Source organism: Vipera ursinii (assembly GCF_947247035.1).
Source record: "Vipera ursinii genome assembly, chromosome: 2".
In the NCBI taxonomy this organism is placed as follows: Eukaryota; Metazoa; Chordata; class Lepidosauria; order Squamata; family Viperidae; genus Vipera; species Vipera ursinii.
This window is the reverse complement of record NC_139513.1, coordinates 86,529,435-86,544,312: the sequence shown is the minus strand read 5'-3', so window position 1 is coordinate 86,544,312 and position 14,878 is coordinate 86,529,435. Positions and strand designations below refer to the sequence as shown.

The following is a 14,878-nucleotide window of genomic DNA, read 5'->3' as shown; positions in this document are numbered from 1 at the left end:
CCAGTTGCTTCCACTTTTCTTTGCAGCTGTCTCGAGTCTTCCTCCGAAGCTCTTCTAATTTCTCTCCCTGAAATTGCATTTACGTTCGAGTTTTTAATCCCTTGCTTACATCGTGCAAATTTTTATACCTCCTAACTTCGTTGGCAAGCCTCTCCCTTAGGGAGTAGAAGTATCTGAACCCGAGAAATATCCTGAGCCGCTAAGCCGCAATGAAATCACTTAGGACAGGGGTAGGCAACCTCGGCTCTTTTATGACTCATGGACTTCAACTCCCAGAATTCCTGAGCCAGCTATGCTGGCTCAGGAATTCTGGGAGTTGAAGTCCATGAGTCATAAAAGAGCCGAGGTTGCCTACCCCTGACTTAGGAGGATGCCGGGTAGCCGCTTAGCCAGGCCAAAGGCTAGGAACAAAACGCAAGTTACGCAGCGAACGCAAGACGCGGCGTAAGAGCGACCAATAGAACAGGCCTGCACTCCTCCGCTCCCCCTCCCATCCCCCCCAGAGCCCGAGCGTACGCTCCCGCCCCACTTTCCTTCCTTCCGCAAATCACAGGCTTCTGGCGCTTGAGTGACGCCCAAGCTCAACCAGCCGCGTTTCGCCTTTGGGCCTGTCACGTGAGCCCTGGCTTCGACTGACATGCCCGACTCCGCCCCTTTCTCCCTCCTCGGAGGCTCTGTCGGGTCCCCTGCCCGGGGTTGCCGCTTCCCTCTTCGGCCGCCGGCCGCGCGTCAGGCGGTAGGTTAACCCGTTGGAAAAGCCGGGGGGAAGGAGGGAGGGGGGGGCGAAGGAGGGCGCCCTTCGCGTCTTTACTGGGTGAGGAAGTGGCGGCGGGAATCGTTCTCCGCCCGGCCCGCCTTTTGCAAGCCAACGCCGCTGGGGGTAGAGCGAGAGGTCCGCATCGCGCCAGGCGCTTCCTCGCTTTGGAAGCCAGGGTGGTGGTGGGGGGGCTCTTCGTAGCAAAACTTCTCCTGCCCCCCCCCTCCCCTCCCCGCCACGAAACTCTGCGGCGGGCCAGAGCGGCCGCCAGGACTGGAGCCCGAGGTGTCCCGGTTTGGGCCTGGCCCAGGCTTGCGGGCATTCTGACACGGATCGATGTTTGCAGAAGGTGCTTTTAAAGCAGGGGTCTTCAAACGTGGCCCTTTTATGACTTGTGGACTTCAACTCCCAGAATTCCTCAGCCAGCGTACGCTGGCTGAGGAATTCTGGGAGTTGAAGTCCACAAGTCATAAAAGGGCCACGTTTGAAGACCCCTGTTTTAAAGCACTAGCCTTGCAAGGCCGCGCAACCTGCCTTTTTTTTTTTTTTTGGCCGTCCTCGGATCAGCCGCTGATGGGGGGTAATATCTTTTGGCGGCCCAGTGGGGTTCTTATCCCAAAATGCAAGCGAGCTCGAGTCTCCCCTTCTCGCTGGTTTGCCCTTAAGCGGGGAACTTTTAATTCGTTGTTTGTTTGCAGGTCTCTTCAGGCATGTAAGTATTTGTACTCTTGTAGGTTTTGGGACCCGGATTAAGCAGCCTTTTGGAGGAGAACGGCCCTTTGTTGCCTCTTGGGCAGCAGCACGTACAGAACTAAACTTCTGAATGAGGAAATGTGCTTTGTCAGCTTAACCCTATTATGATAATGTAGAGTGTACCCTAGTCAGCACCTGTGGCATCCTGATAGTTTCCTAGCAAAAGGAGTGAAGAAACGCCTCTGATGGCTGCTGTTGGATTGTTCTCTGTGTGCTTTTTCTTGTTTAGTCGTCCAGCCTTTCCTCACCCCATCCAGAGAGATGCCGAATGCAGATGGTAAAAAACTCTTGCCTGTCTTTGCTCCTGCGGCCGGCCTGCCGCTGTCTTCTCGCAACTGACAAAACAGGTAGCTGTGATTGCCAGGCACGTTTTCCTACAACCTTATTAAGAAGCACCATCTTTTGAGAACTAGCAAGGCGAGGAAGGAGCTTTCCTTCCCTTTTAATGCCTCATGGTTGATGGACTGAAAATGCAGTGGGGTGGGCTAGCTGTTTTGACTTGCTGTAGTTTATCAGAAACCCCCGTAGACAATATTTGGCAGTTTCTTTGGCAGAAACGGAACTGACTTGTTATTGACATCCTTTCTCTTTGTTTAGTGCTACTTTTTGCCAGCTGCCTATTGTCTATGTCTGTACTTGTTGAGTATTCTTCAGGGATTTTATGAGGTCTTATCAACATGTTGCCACAGCACATTAGTTCCGTTTGTCATCCTTACGCCTTTTTATTTTTTTAAAGAGAGTTGCAGATGGACCTTGTTAGTAACAAAAAATGGACTGTTTGTAACTCATTCCTGTCCTGAAGCAATCTGGCTTGACACTCTTGGGGTCTTGAGCCATGTTCCCTAACAAGGGGCTTCACTGGTTCCTTTGCCAGAGAATGTTCACTTTTCTACTGCTGCTTGCACCATTGATCATTCACTGCTCTATTCCTTTAAATGAAATCCACACAGTTGTTGTCTCTTCAAAAGACATAGATTCTCTTTTTATGACAACACCAATTTCAGGATGAGTTAACAGAAAGGAGTAGTAGGAGTAAAACCTCAGAAACCTGTAGTGGTTTCTCAAAACTGGAACTGTATTACAGAATCTCTTGTGTACAGAGTGCCTAATTGCTATCAATTTTTAATCACCAGAGTGTTTCCAGCACCTAATTGCTATTGTTTAGACAGCTCAGAAATCACCAGAGTATTCCCACTGATGTCTTAATAGATGCACATCTTCTCTTAAGATATACCATGCATTTCAGTAACAGTTCATGTTAAAATAAATGTCATCTTTTCATGTATCTTTACAAAAAAATCCAAGCTTTTTCCCCTGTTTAACCAAATGATTAGGCTTTGTGAATGATAGAAGGAGTTTGGCTCAAGGGACTTCCTTTGTTAATGCCACCAACTGTTTTCTCTTTTAAGTGTTATCCCCATGGCATGAAAATTGGTTCAGATTAAAAGGCTGTTAATAATATGCATCATGTTTGATTTAAATTTAATGAGGTTTAAAATTACCCAATTATTATCTGTGTTTGCTTTTATTTCTCTGGTAAACTGGCATCAACTGATGTTCTGTAATTTTTCTTATAGGTCTAAGAAAAATCACTTTTTTGGATTAAAAATAATTTAGCCACTGCTGCAGTTGCAGAGATATTTTTGTGTTTGAGAATCAGCAGTTTTGTTCTAAAAATTGCTTTAAAACTTGTCAAATGACCTCAATGGCCAGTCTGTTCTCGTTTACTAGCCCAGCTGTAAAACGCTTGTTGGGCTGGAAACAAGGTGATGAAGAAGAAAAATGGGCAGAAAAAGCAGTCGATGCTTTAGTAAAAAAACTAAAGAAGAAAAAAGGAGCCATGGAGGAACTGGAAAAGGCACTAAGTAGTCCTGGACAACCCAGCAAATGTGTTACAATTCCTCGTTCATTAGATGGGCGACTTCAAGTATCACACCGCAAAGGCCTTCCCCACGTGATTTACTGCCGTGTGTGGCGTTGGCCTGATTTGCAGAGTCATCATGAGCTGAAGCCATTGGACATTTGTGAATTTCCTTTTGGATCTAAACAGAAAGAAGTTTGTATCAATCCATATCATTACAAAAGGGTGGAGAGCCCAGGTGTGTCTCAAAGCCTTTACCCATGAAAAAATAGTTGACTTGTTGAGGAGCAGCATATTGAAAATGAGAGGGTCAAATTGGTACATGGGAATTGCATCTGAGAACATTGATACTTTGTAGACCAGAATCACACATTACATCAACCCTTGGTTTGCTTTTACCATAATTTGTTGAGCATCCCTTAATGGCCAGGTTCATAGATGATAGAGCTATCCTATAAACCATAGTCTACAAACCATGCTAATACAGTCGTTGCTTTAAACCAAAACATAACCCCATAATGGCATAATGAGATATATGAATCCTGCTTTTGATTGTTTCCTCCCTGAACTTTATGCTATTTAAAACTACTGTATTTCCCTGAAAATAAGCCCAAACCGGAAAATAAGCCCTAGCATGATTTTTCAGGATGCTTTTAATATAAGCCCTCCCCTCAAAATAAACCCCAGATAAGATCATCAGCCAGACTGACTCATTTAGTACTGTATTTCCCTGAAAATAAGACCTAATTGGAAAATAAGCCCTAATGTGTCTTTTGGAGCAATAATTAATATAAGACCCGGTCTTATTTTCGGGGAAACACGGTATTGGTGATAAGCAATATCAATTGATTAGATCATTGTTAAATAAGAATTTTTCATGATAATACTTTAGTTTCTCTCAGTAATTAACACATAATTTATGTATTGATTATTGAAAAAAGAAAATCTTTTACATGTTCTGTTATTTAACATCACAGTTGTTCAGTCATCTTGTGCAATTGTCTTAGTTAATACAGAAAAGCTTTATGTTGCATTAGAGTTCTGTACAAAGTTAGTTCAATTGCAAATAGATTGGTCACTGATAATGTTCATGGGTTTTCAAGTTTTCAAATCCAAGAATGTCAGTGGGGAACTTGGATAGATTTTTTTTAAAAAAGGGGGGGAATGTCCAGGGCAAAACCTTGTGATTCAATTTAAATATTAGTAGACATAATTCTCATGCAGTGAGAATGATTTTCACTTTTGTTAAATTAAAAGTTATAATTGAGCAACAAGTTCAAGAGGAAATTTGGGGGCTCAAGACTATGGAGCAACATATGGCCTTGGCCATCAAGTTGTACATTCCAGTGGTAACTTTTCCAAGTGGGGAAACAATAAGTTTCTGCCATATGTTTCTGTCTTTGTATTTTTACTCCTCAAGAGCTAATTATGATATGTCTAAATCTTCAACACTATTTTAATATGTTCTTTTCTTTTTCAGTTTTACCTCCTGTCTTGGTGCCAAGGCACAGTGAATTTAACCCACAGCATAGCCTTTTGGTTCAGTTTAGAAACTTAACTCACAACGAACCACATATGCCACACAATGCTACCTTTCCAGATTCATTCCAGCAGCCCAACAGCACTCCATTTCCCATGTCTCCCAATAGTCCATACCCACCATCTCCAGGCAGCAGTACCTATCCAAATTCTCCAGCTAGTTCTGGACCATCTAGCCCATTTCAGCTACCAGGTAAGAACTATTTCTATGGCAAACATTGAAAAGTAGAACTTGTATTATAAAACCAGAGGGAATTAGAATTACATATAGGTTATGCTATATTTGTACTCATGTTGATTAAATAGACATTGATTGGGAGATAGAAACAAAAAGATATAAAGGAGAGGGAGAAAAGGTAGAGGTTCCGAGAATAAATCGAAAGCAGAAAATAATAGCAATAACAATAACTGTGTAGTAAAATAAGTTCAAAATTAGAACATCTTATAGCTAATCCTAAAATGACTTTGAGTTGGAGCTCAGTATCAAGGAAACAGCTTCCAGGTTAATATATCAGTCAGAGAATCTGGTAGCGCTTCTTTCTAATTCCAAGAAAATGAAATGGAGCTTCAACTAGATGAAGCAAGATAGATTGTGACATAAACGACTTGCAGAGGAAGAGAATAAAAAAAAGAACAATCGAGAATGAAGAGAACATTTTCTATCTTGTTAGATTCCGAAAATGGAAGAGGCAGAAGATGACAGAAAAGACAAGTAGTGATTATAGTTGAAAAAAACCTCATAGTTCAAGGTAAATGTACTAGTACTGCTCAAATATTCATTTTTTTTTTCATTTGTAGCTGATACACCACCACCTGCATATATGCCTCCTGAAGACCAAATGGGTCAAGATACTTCACAGTCTATGGATACAAGCAATAGTATAATTCCTCAGATAATGCCCAATATTTCAAGCAGAGGTGAGATAAACTTGTTAATATTTTGAAACTTTTTGATAATTTTCCAATTACAATCTGAAGGAAGAAGATAAATTATTGCCATACCTTTTATTTTAATTTTGAAGTGCAGAACCTCACACTGTCTTCTGTACATGGGATGAGATTGTTAACATTTAAGAATTTGGTCATTAGAGATACGGAGAGTTTGTTAACTAGAAAGAGGAACATAATGTCATCTGATCAGCATTTTACTTTTTCATCTGAATCATGGGTTCAAAAGGGGTGAGGAAAATACAGACCTGAGGGTATTTTGTTTTAAAATGCAAGTTGCAGTTAAATTTGTATTTACATGGAAGTTAAGGGGTAATTTTGATGGTTATACACTATTAATTCTCACATATAAGAAGTTGAAACTGCATTCCAGGGCATATATTTCTGTGTTGCAAACTGTTGATAAGAGAAGGTTCAAGGTTATGCCAAGGAGAATAACTAGTTGGAATTTGGAAAATGATAAGATAAAGTGTCTTTCATTTGCTGTAATAGTAGTAGCATAAAATTATTTTTTGATAGAGATGGAACTTTTTTATAGGCCTGTTCTTCAAAAGAGTAGCTAACTTCTGTTGAATGATTCAGCATATATTAAACATGCCAGCTGTGCAAAGTAACATTAATTCTGTATTTATTATTTTTATTTGTAAGTGAAAATCTTTAGAAAAAAAAATTCTTACACAATTTGTTATCTAAAGGTATAAGTTCTCTTAAAATGCTTTAAGAAGATTTGCTGTTATTCTTTCAATTATTGCATTTATAGCTCACTAATGAATTCAGAATCTTGGAGTAACATGAGGTTTTTTACAGTCTATAGTCTGCCGTTGATGGTACTATCTGCTGGGAAGATTTTTGCAGGAATATAACTGAAGTTCTTCAGCAATAAGAAAAATGCATAAATGCTAAATACTGTAGTTAAGCTGTAGATGCTGGAATTATTACAGGTTTTTCATGTTTGTTTGTAGATGTTCATCCTGTGGCCTATGAAGAACCTAAACACTGGTGTTCAATAGTGTATTATGAATTAAACAATCGTGTTGGGGAGGCTTTTCATGCGTCTTCTACCAGTATCTTAGTAGATGGATTTACAGATCCTTCTAACAACAAAAACAGATTCTGCTTAGGCTTGCTGTCCAATGTTAATCGTAACTCAACAATTGAGAACACTCGGAGACACATTGGAAAAGGTAATCCTGAAGTATGCTTATATGATTGTAAATAGGCTGGGCTTGCAGTATGGATAAATTAAATGTGCTTATACAGTTTTGAGTAATATTATGCCACATGGAAAAATGTTATAAATCTGAACATTTCAGTTTGAAAACAAATGCCAGCTTGATATTTTAGCAACTTTTTAAATGAAACCTTGTATCAAAAATATTGTATTAAAGAGTTTTGTCACTGAAGATTTAGTGGTAAACAAATAGTTAATTATTTTCTAATCTCTTGTACGTGGTGTACATGTTTGGACTATTTGTAGAGATATCATGATTCTGTCATCACAAGTTGTACTGAAAATAAAACGAGGTGAAGGAGAGTGATAGCTAAACATGACAGGTTATCTTTCTGGTTTGAATTTGGAAAAGACAAATCAAGGAAAAAGCGGGTGATAGAATTACACAGTCCCTAAAATATCCTTGAATAGTACTGTGGTACAAAGAGTGATTTGGCAGAATATAGCCCAATTCAAGGTATTTTCCAATTCTTGAAAAATCGGTTTGTAGTCTTTAGGTGCTTCTGTATTTAGCTTTGCATGTAGAATTTTAGGAAGCAGCTTTGTTAATGTCAGCTGGTTTGTTACCTGCAACTGTTCCCGATGAGAGCAGACTTGCCATAGTGAGATACCCCTTGATTTTATATTGGATTTTATTGCAATGCACTTTCCTTGGGAACATCTCTAAAAAGCTTTTCAAAAGAACGTTGGATAGCAGTGAGCAATAACGGATGCTAACTGGCAGTACTCTATAAATACTTGTTCTACAAGGCATGCAAGTTCTTTCCAGATACAATTCAGTGTTGGTGATGACTTAAAATCCTAAAGCCCATCTCCATACCAGGTTGCCTGCACATTAAGCCCAATTGATGAGGCAAGAAAAAAAGGAGTATATCATTTATTTATTGAATAATTCTATCATGTATTGAGTGAAGGAAGATGAGGACATCTAGTGGTTAAGATATTTGGTGTTTGAAATGATACTCTTGACATATTTAAACAACTGGAAACAGTTGGAATCCTTTCAAATAGAAATTTGGCTGGAGTTCCTAACAGCTGAAAGGAAGAGGCTATAATCATTTTTGCAAGTTAACTGTGTTAAATATTTGGGATTTTTCTCCTCTCCCTAGGCGTTCATCTGTACTATGTTGGTGGGGAAGTCTATGCGGAATGCCTGAGCGACAGCAGCATATTTGTACAAAGTAGGAATTGTAATTATCATCACGGATTTCACCCTACAACTGTATGCAAGATTCCCAGTGGCTGCAGTCTTAAAATTTTTAACAATCAGGAATTTGCTCAGCTTCTAGCTCAATCAGTCAATCATGGATTTGAGGCAGTGTATGAGCTCACCAAAATGTGCACAATTCGTATGAGTTTTGTAAAGGTAAGTTGCGGCATATTTGTTATTTACTGTATTGTGTGTGTTTGGAATATATCTGGAATGTATTAAGTATGACTGCAATTTTAACATATAACAGGTATTACTTTACTGTATTTAATTAGAAAATCTTCAGAATTAATTCAGCATTTCAGATTTATTATTCTTTGTTTTTGTGAATAGCTTATAAGGGTGTATAGATAGTTGGATATATGCCATTCCACTTTATTCATTTCCAGGATGAAATAAGGATGAAGATTACCTTCTTCTTTCTATTGACCTAATAAATAGTAGTATTTCCTCTCCCACACAAGAAAAGTGGGGTCATAATCAATACCTATTTAGGAGATGATTAATCACAATTCCAGTACTATTTGAGTGATCAGTGTTGACTGGGCTTTCTGCCAAGTTATAGTTTTGCAACTCTTATCATGTGTCTATCATTGGTAAAAAGTTTATAATTTGTAGTCCAACAAAACTAGAAGACATTAGATTAGGGATTGATGGTTTAAATGACATGTTTTTGTTGAGTGGAATGAAATAAGCAGAGGCCGACATTCTTCAAGCCAAATCCTTTTTTAAAATAGTAAGTGTTGTATTAATTGTTTGCTTTAGTGTCTAATTCTAATCTAGTTAAATATGTATCATTCTTTATAGGGATGGGGAGCAGAATACCACCGACAAGATGTTACAAGCACCCCATGTTGGATAGAAATCCATCTTCATGGGCCTCTTCAGTGGCTGGATAAAGTACTTACCCAAATGGGCTCCCCACTTAATCCTATTTCTTCTGTTTCATAGTGCCAAAGTATTTCTTCAGCAACCATAATTTTAGTGACCATTTTCTAATTTTCCAGAAGCTTCCAGTGTGGATTCATCATAAGTTAGCTTTCCTTTTCTACAAATGGCCAATTCCATTGCTTTTATCATCATTTTCCCTTTCATTTCATTTTAAGACTCTTCAATTTGGCGGAAAACTGAAAATACAGAAATTGTTTAATCTGAACTATCCATATTCAAATAACTTTTGATTCCACTGGAAGTATTTTAACGTGTTTTCTGAGGACACATTCTTGAGTGATTTTACAAAATGAATAACACGATCTCATTTGCTAAATATATATAGCTACAATTTACCACCAGTTTTTAATATTACTATATGGTTTTGTGGACGATAAAAATCCACAAAGAGTTAGCTTTATTATACCTAAGATTGCCTTTAGCTTAAATAATAGGACCTCAGTATGTACATGTTGATAAGCACCTGTTACAGATAGTGATAACAAAATGCATTAGAGCAGGTTCTCCTTTAATCAGTAGCAAAGTTGCTTTCATCACAGTTCAGTGTTGCCTTCATAATATAGTCCTGTACGCAGATCAAAATCCAGGAAGATTCAGATGAATGTGTGTAGGATTGGTGCTTAACAAGATATTTTATCCAGGGTATGCACTTTTTGAGGCAACACTGACTAACATTTATTTGAATACAAAACACTAAAAGTTGTGTATATTACATTGCAAGAATGTGCATTGTCTTTTATATTTTATTTTGCATTTTGTAGAAAATAGTCTGGAGGCTTCCTAAAAATCTACATTTGTTAATTTTCAATATTTTTTCCCTTTAAATACTCTGTTTTGGGGAGATTTGAATTTTACCTAATAAGTGTTGTAAAACACTTGTTTTTTTTATTGCTGGGGAAGCTCATTCTCATGATAATGATTTATGAGAATATTGTCATGTGGGTGACTGGAAGTTGTATGATGTAAAATAAAGGTTTTTTTATTGGCAAGGGCTACATTCTTTCAAGAGTAATCTCATGGAAGCTATGCATTAATTTGTGGGTGACATAGCAAATTGTCTCTTTTGCTATCACTCCCCCCCTTTAACATCTTTATCTTTCCTGTCTTCCCTACAATCCCTGTGCAAATGGGCTAATTCCTGCTAAAGGTATATATTGAATACATGAAGCACATTTTTAAAATTAAGATGTATACCTCTAGTATACTGTTCATGAACTTTATTCATGCACACAGAATCTCTTGTATAATTTAACAGAAGAGCTGGCAATCTAACATCTGGATCATAAGAGGGCAGTTCGGAAATATACCTCCGTTTGGTTATCAATGAAAGACACTCGCAGATACTGAACTTTTATTATACACATTAGAAAACTACAATGTTGCATTACTTTTTGACATAATTGCCATTCCTTCATAGTAGTTGCTTGGCGCCAATTTGGGCAATGGGGCGTGATCGAAAACATTCCAGTGGAACTGCTTCAAAAGTTCTTGGGTGTGTCTAGCGGTGTGCGGGCAAACATTATTGTGAGCCAACACCACACCGGAAGTGGGGCCATAGAAAATCCCACCAAATGTGAAGGTGTCAGAGGAGTACTGCTAGCATGGTTCGACCAATTCAGAAGTCTACTGTGAAATGTTACAAAAACTCAGACGAACCATCCGGTGTGTTAGCTTAAGATAATGCTCACCTGCACACTGCTAGACGCACCCAAGAACTTTTGAAGCAGTTCCTTTGGGATGTTTTTGATCAGCCCCCCTCCCCATAGCCCAGATTTGGTGCTGAGTGACTACTACTAAGCAATTTCGAACCTTATAAGACGTTACAAGTGCCTCAATTTGAATGGCGATTATGTCGAAAAGTAATGTAGTTTCTAATGCGTATAATAAAAGTTCCATAACTGCGAGTGTCTGTCATTGATAACCAAACACAGGTTTATTTCCGAATTGCCCTCGTATTTAGAATTGTTCTGACTAAACCAATGGAAAGGCTTAACAAGTACTGATGAATGGTTTGTCATGGGGATACAGGTGTTTTACCCATTAAGCATTATTTGTCTACATTCAGGAATACTTTGATTCTTTGGACTAAAGAAACAATATATTAAGATTCAACAGCTATTACAAGTTAAAGTTTAATTTAAACTGAAATGGAGATGAAATTTCCCTAAATCTGTTTGTCTGATGCTCATCTATGCAACCAGTAATTAATTGAAACTTTGGTTTTAAATATATAATCTTTCCTTGAAATTTCAGTTTTCAGTGGTAAATTATTGAAGGCTTTCACTCCTCGAAAAATACTTACACTAATTTCCTTCCTAGGAAATGGAAGGCAGTCTGTCAAGTTGGTAATTTTTTTTAAGTTATAATTTTTATTTTGCCCCTTCACTGCTAGCAATTAAAAGGGATCTTCTGACAGCAAATTGTGAAGTTTGTTATGGATTCTATCCAAACTATCTGAGCTCAAAAAAGAATCTTAGCCAGTGTGACTAAGCCAGTGACTGTTTTACACTCTATAGGTGGTTGTATCCTTCAGTCTCGATACTTCAGCACCTCGTGTATTAAAATAATCAAGAACATATGCAGATCCATAGTATATGTTGATACAATGCAGATATCTTTTACCCAGTTTTGATTGAAAGTTTTACATGCTTATTTTAATATGATATCTGATTAAGTTTGGTAATTTTAGAATTTTGTACGGAGAAAATGTCTTACAGAAGTAACTTATGATAGATTTAAAATGTATAAAATGAGGGAGAATAAAGTAGATAGGGAGGACCCATCCTGAGTCAAATCAAAGGTCTCTCCTGCTTGTATTCTTAAAACAACCTAACATTAAAAGGCAGGTTGTTCTTTTGTTTTGTTTTTACTTAAGGTGTGTAGTCACTACAATTAGTGCCATTGGTGACCTTTTAGAATTTGTCTAAACTCCAGCCAAATTACCAACTATTTCTAATTGTGAATTTCATACTTTTATCTGCCTTTTATGTTGATCTTTTCTGATTCAACTTCAGTTCATGGCCTCATATTCTATTAAGAAAAGGTTTGGTACAGTGATCAGAAGTGCTAGACAAAGTGGCAATATTAGCATATTGACAATTTAATTTTCTGTTCACTTTGTAATATGTCCAGGATGGAAATTTATTTTTCAAAGTAGTGCATATTGAGTTGTCATTTTTTTATTTGACATAGCCATTGCAATTCCAAGAGCCTTTTCCAGACTTAATTATTCCCAACTCACAAGATGTGATAATTATATCAAGGCACTTCTTAAGTTAAATGAGTGTGTATTTGGAGTCCCTGAATTGAATACAAGTTCCTCAGTTTTTGAGAAATTTGTAGTTAATATGGGAAAATATAAAATATGAGACTAAATTTGGCTTGTTTGCAATGTAAAAGAAAATTAAGTGGCCATGTGGCAAGCAGATTAGTACTGTTTCCATTTAAATATTTGTAATCTTGTTTGATAATTGTTGCATTTCAATAATCCTGCTATACACTGGTATTTGAAATACCACTTGTGTATTCTATGATAATGTCTTCAAAGACTAGTTCTAAATTCTAGAAAAATGTTTTAAACAGTTAACAGTTTTAAACTTATGATTCCTGACCAGAGAAGGTACAATTTGTAATGCATGGTGGTTTTATCTTAAGAATGTAAGAATAGAGCACTGTAAAATTAAGGCCTTTTTTGCCCATCTATAGGAATCAATTAGATGATTGTATTAGTCTATAAGCAGGATAGATCAATTTCCCTTTGCTATAATTCTCTATTGTCTTATCATTTAGAGCTATGCTATATAAGTAACATGGTTAGCAACTGTTAATCTTGTATGTAATCATTTTGTCTGATCTTTTTTAAAGCCATCTAAATTGCTGTATAAAAGGATATCATTAGATCATGATAGTGTGTTCCATGGAAACCGGGTGAAAAAAATGTACCCTTCATATTTGGCCTTTGACTCATGTTGAGAGAGAAATAGAATGACAAAGGTTCTTCAAGGATAAAGAATAAACATGTGTATGTGTTGTGAGAAAAGATGTTTTTTAAAAGGTTAAAATTTGAAAATTCATCTTATAAAGATCCATTATATGTATTACTAGTTTCTGCTGAAGTTTTTTTTAAAAAACAGCTTACTCCAGAGTTACTTGCTTTGAACAGGAAAAGTAGAGACACTGTTTTACTTATTTTAAGCAGCTGCTTTTATTGAATACTCTTGTTAGTTAAGGTTGGAATTCCCTGGGAGTTTGGGGCAGTTTTTTTCTAGTTAAATGAATGGGAACTATAAAGAGTGGTATATGAGTGAGAGACAACAACAGAGAAATCCTAAATGTTTTTGGATTGCAGTTGATTTTGCTATAAATCAGTAATCCAGGTACTAACATCTATTAACACCTTCTAGTAAAGAGATAAAAACTCATTTGTTTAGAATCTGGATAAAAGGCCCTTTTTATTGCTGAAGCCATTCATATATCATAAGTTCCAGAAAAAATGGACTTTTTGATGTATTTTGAGTTGTGGGCATGCCATTTGAACCAATTATTGCCATCAGAATATATGTGGTATTCTTGTAGCAAATGTATATTTTTGGAGTGTATTACAGCAATAAGTTAATATTTGATTTTCCCTTATTTCTCTGCTGGGACAAATGTATTAAACACTATTGCAACACTCTTGTCTTTTCTGGTATATCTTACATTTCCCTTCCAGTGATTTGGAGTTTTATATACACAATTTGGGTTTTTCATTTTTTGTTGGTAGCTTTTTTTTTAAACGATAGCTATAGTCAGAAGGCAATCAGTGTTAAATTTAGGTCTATAACCAGTGAAGGTAACTTGGCTTTACAATAAACCAGTAATTATTGTCTTTCCATGATAATACAGAATAGAACACTTTATTTGGCCAAGTGTGATTAGATACACAAGACATTTGTCTCTGGTGCACAGCTCTCAGTAGACATGCAAAGCAGCAGAGTAATAATAATAATACCAATAAGAGGCTTTAGTGAAGATAAGGATAATAGTAATACTAAGCTATAGAACATGGGTTCTATAAATAGATTAGACATATATAAGAATAAAACTAAATGTATGTTCAGATTTAATCCAAATGACAATCTAATTGTTTAAGTTACTATTTGAGTAAAACTGGATACTTTCATTTCTTTTTGTACTATGTAATTAATATAGGAATCTCTCAGCCATTTTTACTGTATAAGAGATGAGGCAATTCTCCATGAGGAGTTATCTGAGATGCATCTATGCTAAAGAGTTTTTATTTCATTTATTTCATGGTTATCAAAGGTGTACTAGGTACTTCCTCTGTAGATTCCATATTAGTTTAGTTTGCTGCAAAATTGAATTAACTAAATTGTAGATCAAGATCAATTGATATTGCTGCATCTGACTGAATTACAGGCCTGCTTAAAACACCAAAGTGTGCCATGAAATTAGAACATATCTTAAATACTTTTATTTCATTTTCCTAACACATTGTAAGTTCTACAATAAGCATGAATGAATTAGGAATTTTAATTTATTTACTTTTGTCAATTACTTTTTTTAAAGCTCAGCCTAACAATCTGTGTAGAATTTTGTTGTTGTTGTTAGTTGCGAAGTCGTGTCCGA

At 36.9% G+C, this 14,878-nt stretch overlaps 1 protein-coding gene across 2 annotated transcripts; it reads left to right on the top strand.

The window, feature by feature from the left end:
• Nucleotides 1-650: 650 nt before the first annotated feature.
• SMAD5 (SMAD family member 5) lies at nucleotides 651-13,922 on the top strand. 2 transcript variants are annotated; one of them, XM_083357032.1, is made up of 8 exons: nucleotides 651-736; nucleotides 1,740-1,857; nucleotides 3,088-3,609; nucleotides 4,852-5,103; nucleotides 5,709-5,828; nucleotides 6,821-7,042; nucleotides 8,199-8,455; nucleotides 9,107-13,922. In XM_083357032.1, the coding sequence occupies exons 3-8, from the start codon at nucleotides 3,207-3,209 to the stop codon at nucleotides 9,248-9,250; spliced, it is 1,398 nt and encodes a 465-aa protein (XP_083213158.1). In that variant the 5' UTR covers nucleotides 651-736; nucleotides 1,740-1,857; nucleotides 3,088-3,206; the 3' UTR covers nucleotides 9,251-13,922. The 2 variants fall into 2 exon arrangements, with proteins under 2 accessions (XP_083213158.1, XP_083213159.1); XM_083357033.1 differs by having other exon boundaries at nucleotides 657-736; nucleotides 1,740-1,874.
• The last annotated feature ends 956 nt before the right edge of the window (nucleotides 13,923-14,878 follow it).